The 7,533-nt window shown below is 37.0% G+C and overlaps 1 protein-coding gene across 2 annotated transcripts in view; it reads right to left on the reverse strand.

Annotated features, from left to right (window-relative positions):
• pcdh9 (protocadherin 9) overlaps positions 1 to 7,533 on the reverse strand; it is a 196,169-nt gene that overhangs the window by 51,706 nt on the left and 136,930 nt on the right. Inside the window, exon 4 of one of the 2 annotated variants that reach the window (XM_079667142.1) lies at positions 6,990 to 7,065. In XM_079667142.1, the coding sequence (XP_079523268.1) occupies positions 6,990 to 7,065 (76 nt within the window). Of the gene's footprint in view, positions 1 to 6,989; positions 7,192 to 7,533 lie in introns of both variants that reach the window. The other variant, XM_079667141.1, reaches the window with a different exon arrangement.

Here is a 7,533-nt window from a genome sequence, read left to right on the forward strand (position 1 = left end):
TATCCTACGGGTACACTCCCCCTGAACCCCGTTTCACTGCCAACTGACTTGGCTCAACACACTATTGGACAAGGTTACTGTTGTTGATGCTACTACTCTTTAGCTAAGCTAAGATGTATTTGGGGTTAATTTCTTTGGCTATCCTTTTTCTATCAAACTCTCCACAAAAAGAGAGCTAGAGTGAGCCAAATCAGCCACAGGAAAAACAGCTCTGCTAGTTAGGACATTCCCAGACGCTTCAATCACAATTTATTTCTTCCTGTTCCCGCCTGTCCTCTCTTACCACCTGCACAGAGAACTTTTTCTGGGATTACAGCCACAAACGGGACACAACTCAGAAAGTTGTTTAGTAAACATGTTAACTAAAACAAACATTCTTAATTTCAAGTTCAACATCTTACTTAGCCTTATTGTTTGATTATCCGTATTGCTTGTTGCAAATCCCTTTGTCTATTCATATACGTGTCATGTCAAATACATGAAAAACAAATACTGCCATTTCCCAACTATTTAAAATCATTTCTCATCTTATTTATATAGTGTATTGTTTTGGCTCTAACAATGCCACAACACTGCTCAAAAGTCAATGTATAAGATAGTACTCACATCCACTGTGTAAGAATTAAGAAAAGCATGTGGTTAAAAAATAAACATCTTAGACAAATGTTCAGGTTTACAAAACAAATCAAATAATATTGGATGATATACTGTAATGTTTAAAAGTAAGTGACTGATCTAATATCCAGAAGGTGAGCCTTTGCTGAGTGCATATTCCATACAATTGTCTATTGTATGAAAAGAAAATCTGATTTGAAAATGGTCACACACCACAAAACCAAAAAATAAAACAAATCTCAAATGTCCATTGAAAAGCTCACAATCAGGCTACAATTGTTGAGGGTCAAGATATAACCAACCGCATTATAGTTTAGATCTTGCCTTTATAGGACATTCAAATGCAAAGACACGACTTGTTGGTTGGCTTGTGTGTAAAAAATGTATCCAAATCACTTTGTTGTAGGAAAACACTCATGAAAATCATGTAAATGTGGCACAATTGGCATCCCATAGTAACCTCTTCACTCACGGCCGGCTCTCTTCATTTGTCTCCAAGGACAATCCAAAAAATCAGTTTAAGATTCTGTTGCTGTCTATTAGGCTAATCTGTTATATTTATTTTGTACCCATCCGACCCGTAAACTCTGAGGTCATCAGGCATGGGGCTCTTAGTATCGATAAGATTTGAAGCTTAAGGGTTGCTTCCTCATTATATCATTTCCAAACACTCCAACAACTAATTGAATTTCATCTCACAGTCCATTTCCATTGTCCTATGACTCTATGTGTGTGTCTATGCATCTGCCTGCTTGTGCAAGGGATCCTTTTGTCTTACTGCCCGGTGTTGTCTTGTCAGTGATGTTTTTAAATCATTCATACAGCACTTTAGACAGTAATGGTTGTTTTAAATGTTTTATAAATAAACATGATTTCCCTATCCCACCCACTCTCCTCTCTGTTTATCCTTGGCCTTCGCCTGTCATGTATTCTTTCTGCTTCTTTGTAGTCTAGGGACTGTCATCCATGCACAACCAATCTGACAGACCTCAACAGCCCAGTAATCAATTGTAATATCTTTTTTTCAGGCTTGTATCTCACGACAGCATTATGTTTCATCCAAAATATGCATTTAGTTGGTAAATATGTGACTTGGTTGTTTATTTGATTCAGTTATTTCTTTGAAAACTGTCAGGAATAACTTCACACTATAATTGCAGTGGAGTTGTTTGACAATTTCTTTCCTCCTTTCCATTTAATTGATTTGTCTTTTAATAGTGAGGCTTAATAAAGATAAAAGCGTCAATTTAAAGACATTTTTCTGTTCTCAGCCGAGTGCACACTGAAGTTATAGCAAATTATAAACAAGCACACATATCAGAGATACCTCTCTCTTACCTGGTAGCTGGATTGACCCTAAAACTCAGTTACAAAACACTGTACATTATTTTTCCTTTTATTCCGTAAAAGAACCCACAACTGCGATGCAATGTTTTGTATTTTAAGTCTTTGAGCACTATTTTCATTTCAACGCAGGGAGCAGAACACAGTACCACATCGGCCAATTTATATTTTCCTGGGACTCTGAGATTATTTTCCTGGCTATGCTGCTTTGGTGTATTGGTAACGTGTGCCATAGTTGGCGCGATAGAGCGTGTGGCAATGCCAGCTGTGTTTTTTACGGCTTTTTTTTAGGTTTTCCAACCGGCTCAGCAATGGAATTCATTCCCTAAAACAGGGGTTCCCAAGTAGGGGTCGCGAGATGATTACAAAATAAAAATGGAAAATTCAAAAAAAAAATATATAAAAAAGAATTTATTAATTTTTTTTTTTTAATTTTCTTAAAGATTATTATTAATAATAACTTTTGCATAGACATTTTTTTCTTTGACAATCCACTAGTTTTATTCCATATGTCAAGTCAGGCAAATTGGGTCCAAATATTATTGCCTCAATGATCTGTTTACATTAAAATCACTAATGCTATAACTATTTTACTCTATAGGCAACTCAAGGGCTCAGGTAATGTGATTACTATATGAATAATGGTCAAAATAACATTAAATGCAAAGGGGTTTTTGTTAAGTAACATACTTTCATCGCCGGCCGGCCGATACATGCCGCGCATTAAGTGGGCCTGTCTGTCAATTAATCCCCGGGCCACTTTTTCCCCCCAGTCCGCCCCTGACTGGCGTGTTTACGTTGTCTCGCTATTTCTCTTGTCGAAAGAGACTACCAGTTGCAAAATGATGTAAAATACAACGTGTTGATTTTACAGATCAGCCTAATGTGTGTTTAAGGGCAATTTTGAACAATAGATAAATCATTCAACATATCATTTAACAAGTTTAGGCAAAGAAAGAAATGTGTGAGGATGCAGGCTGCAACTGCTGAATGTAAATTAGGCTGCTTATTCATAAGATTCATTGTATCTACTGTGTAATTATTTTCATTTATGCTATTTTATTCTACATCCTTTTTTCTAATATCTACCAACGTTAATGGAGGACTTCATGCAGCAAGTTACTTTAAATCCATTTAAGGTAAATAATAATTTTAAGAAAAATAATTCATGCATGTGTCTAGCACCGTGGACAGCGAATATTAAGAAGCTCTTAACGGTTTACACATGCACTTGCTAAAAGTACTGTTTTGGGAATTGCGTGTACAAATGAATAACTTTTGTGAAAATGCTCAGTGAACACTGAAGTAGTGAATTCAATCGTTATTGGGGGACAGGGCCATCCATGAAAGGCATTTTACTTATCAGCTCATATATTACTGTCAAGTTTAACTCTCTCTTTAAGAAACATATCACATTGTTGACTGAAACTGCTGTGTCCCTGATAACCGTTCATCTATTATTGCATTTTCTTCTATCTCATGTTCAACAGGTTTTCTCTTGTTATAAATATAAACAATCTCTTCATTCTCTACTCCATTGTAAAAAGAATCAAAACACTGTTAGACATCAGACTTTCACAACTCCCACACCTTATATATTTCCTCAGTTCAGATGAAAGACACAACCTACGCATAAGTCTAACCCCTCTCCTGTATTACATAAAGGATCATTAGTAAGTCCCCCTTTTTCTCAACATAAAACAGATAAGGAAAGTTCCAAAGGCAATTTTATTTTACTCCCACTATTAAATTATCAGTTTAAAGTGTTTCACATGCAGTAAGTGCAATGGACATCACAGGGGGTTGTCAGTATTTTGTTCATTATTCAATTCGGTAGTGTACATTGTGTAGATGCTGTCTGGATAACTTCAGATAAATTGCCATAAATATGATTCAATTATTAATATAAAGTTGCTGTTGCTGTAACAGACTGCTCACTCTCATCTAAGTCAACTATTATTTTTATCATGTTCATTTCATTGCTGTTTGCAACCAAATAACACAAGTGAACACCCTTAAAAGTGTCCAAAACATTCGGATTGCAGACTTGAACTTGTTTATTAAATTAAAATAATATTTCAATTTAGATTTATTTTAGGGTCTATTTAACAGTCTCAATATGTCAGGCAAAACAAGCGAAGGTATTATTTTCAACCTTGAACAAAGCGTTGCGGTACAAACACCCACTGTCAAGGTCCTCGTCTCAAATGTTTTTATTATCAACAGTGTTAGAAGAAGATTCTTTACACTTCAAATTCGAACATAATAGTGTCAAATATCTCCCAGATCCTGTTTGCCTCTGTCAACAGACTGAGTCTTTTCATACGATTCGGAGGCTTTTCAAGTATGACAGAGACTTACTCAAAACTAGTTACCACTGAGTTCTCATATTTGACAAACCCACCGGCAGGTGACACATCCCTCATACACGAGACATAAAATCATTATCCTGCCAAGAAGCAGGTCAATGACCAAAAAACACTGTTAAGTGTTTGCTGACAGGCAAAACAATTTAACAAAACAGAATGCCATTGGTTAATGAAAAATAAATGATGCCGTTTGTTGGAAAAAAATATGTACCGGTCAGTCATGTAACATGCAGAGGGTTTTAAAATAATAATGTTATTGTTTAAATGTTCCCTATTCTACCACTCTGTCTCTGTATGCAATTTACATAGTATACAAATACATAGGTTTATTTGTATTTCAAGAGAATAGCTGTTTATAAAATGTAAAACATACTATTCATATCTAATGTAGGTTAAGTCTCTTAACAGGGTCAGGCGTCGCTGTTCAATAGTTGAAATTTAAAAAAATTCGATCGGAAAACAGTGTTGCTGTTTTTTTTAGTTTTTGTGTCATTGGACTGTTCCAACACATTCAACATATCTAAATTCAGAGTAAGTTAGCCAAGCTGTGCTATACTTGTAGTGTCTGTAACATATTTGTTAATGCATTTTATTTGCATATTTATTCACATGTGAAGCGTAGCTCTTTTCTGACATGTGTAGCAAATTTGCATATGTCAATTAAACATCTTGCATAAATAGACCAAGCCATGAACCGTAGCGTGATGATCAAGAGTACGGGGCGATCATTTCTGATGCTTTAATTACAGCTTACATATATATATACGTAACATTATTAATTCCTTTTGGCGTCAATTGCCTGTCGGTCACTTGCAAAGAAATGATGGACTGTGTCTCAATAAAATAATGTTTGCATAATGTGTAATTTCATGGCTGATTCCAATAAAAATAAATTCCACTTAAAGTATAACTCCCTGGATTATGTTTTATCTCAACATATTTACCTAATGATTGGTGTTTTATTGAATATATCTTCTTAATGTTCACTGTCAATTAAAATGTTGTAAAATAAAATGATATGCCAAACATTAATTGTCAGTTATTTAATTAGCTGTCTCAGACATTTCTTCTTCTAGTGACAAATTAAGAATGAAGTGGATTTTTTATTCCTAGCATTTTTCATCTATCCCAAAAATTGAAGCCTACAGTGCCCAAAACGCAATTAGACTTTCAAAAATTGGGTCAGAGATTCGGGTTTGTTCTGCTAGTAGAATGTGATGTAGCCTCGAGTCTCTAGCCTCATACAGAGACGAGGGGCAGGCTAAAGAGGTCTCACTTCTCGTTTACTCCACACCAACTGATTTTTTATGATTATCAAATTGAATCATTTCAGGAAATGTATTAGAATGCTGTGCAGCTTCCTCTGTTGCCACAACAAGGGCTAAAACATTTTTTTCCATATATGCAGTAGTGTTCCTCAAGACCTAAAATCCCCTTAAATGTCAGGCAACTAAACTCATAGTTGCAGCTGACACATCGGTCTGCAGTGTCTACACATGCTTTGTACTTATCGCCATCCATGAACTACTTTTACTGAAGAATTATAATCTTCCACTACATCCTGCATTCAAAAACACATTTTCCCTTTAAGATTTTAACTATTTTGTATAATTACATGTATTGTACATTATTACATGTATCACATCTATAGCATACAACTGTTGCCTGCATAGATAGGAACAGACAGTTTACATTTAGTTTTCCATTCTTGTAAACTTCCTTTGTTCTACATTTTTACTCAAAGCAATGCTTTTTCCACTGCTGTACAAACAAGGCATGTGGTCGGGCATGTGCAGATCCATTCATTTGTGAAGACTCTGAGTCAGTAGGCCTACACAGAGAACATCTGCCAACTGTGAGTACATCTGCTAAGTTAGGGTCTGTCTGAAATCATACACACTCTCAGTTTACTCACAGCACTTGTATGTCTGTGGTGCTGGCTGCTCCACCCTCAGCAGTCAAGCTGGCATCGACCTTGGGGCGATGCGCTTGATCTTGGCGCACGCCTCACCTCTTAATGATAAAATGAGAAAACTGGGTCGGAGATGTACATTCCCACCAGAAATAGTGGGAAGTTAACATCTTCAGCTGAGCACCAAGACTTCCAACTGGGAAATCATCTCTAAATAAATCAAATGAGTTTCACAAATAGGTGAGGAGCCTATGGGAGACCCAGGTTTGCTCCTGGGAGAAATGAACAAGTCTGGATGATTAACTGAGAAATGAATGACCTGCTCTTGGATCCACTAGAAACCTACTTGGGCAATCAAATGACTCTAAATTAAATGGTATTTGGTACGTTGGGTTCTTTATAAAGACTGATGTTGTTTTTCATGACTATTTATCATCTCTGCTCAAGGAGTTTTAGTCATTCCCTAAAGCAACATCTGAATTGATTTGCCTTAACCCACACCAACAGACTAAACATGTTCCGATTTCACTGCCTTTCCATACGATGAGCAGAACATTTAATAAAAAACAACTTCAACCCAATCAAATTGAACACAATGTCCACTGAGTGAACAAGTTGCCGTCATTTAAAATGTCTGCAATGGTGCTTTAAAGTTTGTAAAAGAGGATAGAGACAAAGAGAGATACCATGCAAGACCATGCAACAACAAGATAATTCTCTGCCTTGAGATGCAGTAATGTACAACTCACCAGAGTTGGGATCGGAGTTGCCGTCAGCTTCAGTCCTCTTATCGGGGGAGGCCTGCTCGTAGAAGTCGTCCTGCGCCTGCACCAGAGGGAGAGGTTGTGTGAGGAGGGAGCCAATGCCAACAGGCTCGTGGTCCCCCAGACCGCTGTCACTGCAGCTCTCCTGAGAGCCATCCGGCAGGTGAAACGTGACACGCCGCTGCGACTAGAACCAAGAGCACAAAACAGAGCCTACGATGTTAGTGCTCTGCTCTGCACCCTCAAATCCTTCTTACACTAATATTTAACACTGAGCTGAGGGGCTCTCATGCATGCTGCTTCATACACTGATCAATACTGCAGTGTGAAATAAGCAGCCTAGAGAGATTGTTTGAAAAATGTGAAATGTATTAAACATTTACGAGTACGGAAGTCATCAATGAATAGAAGGGGTTCATTTTGAGTTCCAAAAGAGGGATTGTAGAATAAAAAAAGTCTATTTTGACTTAGGCCGCGTTATTGGTGGGAAGGGGAGTAAACACATGGTACATACAGTCACGTTTCACTG

Source organism: Notothenia rossii, assembly GCF_949606895.1.
Source record: "Notothenia rossii genome assembly, chromosome: 2".
Taxonomy (NCBI): domain Eukaryota; kingdom Metazoa; phylum Chordata; class Actinopteri; order Perciformes; family Nototheniidae; genus Notothenia; species Notothenia rossii.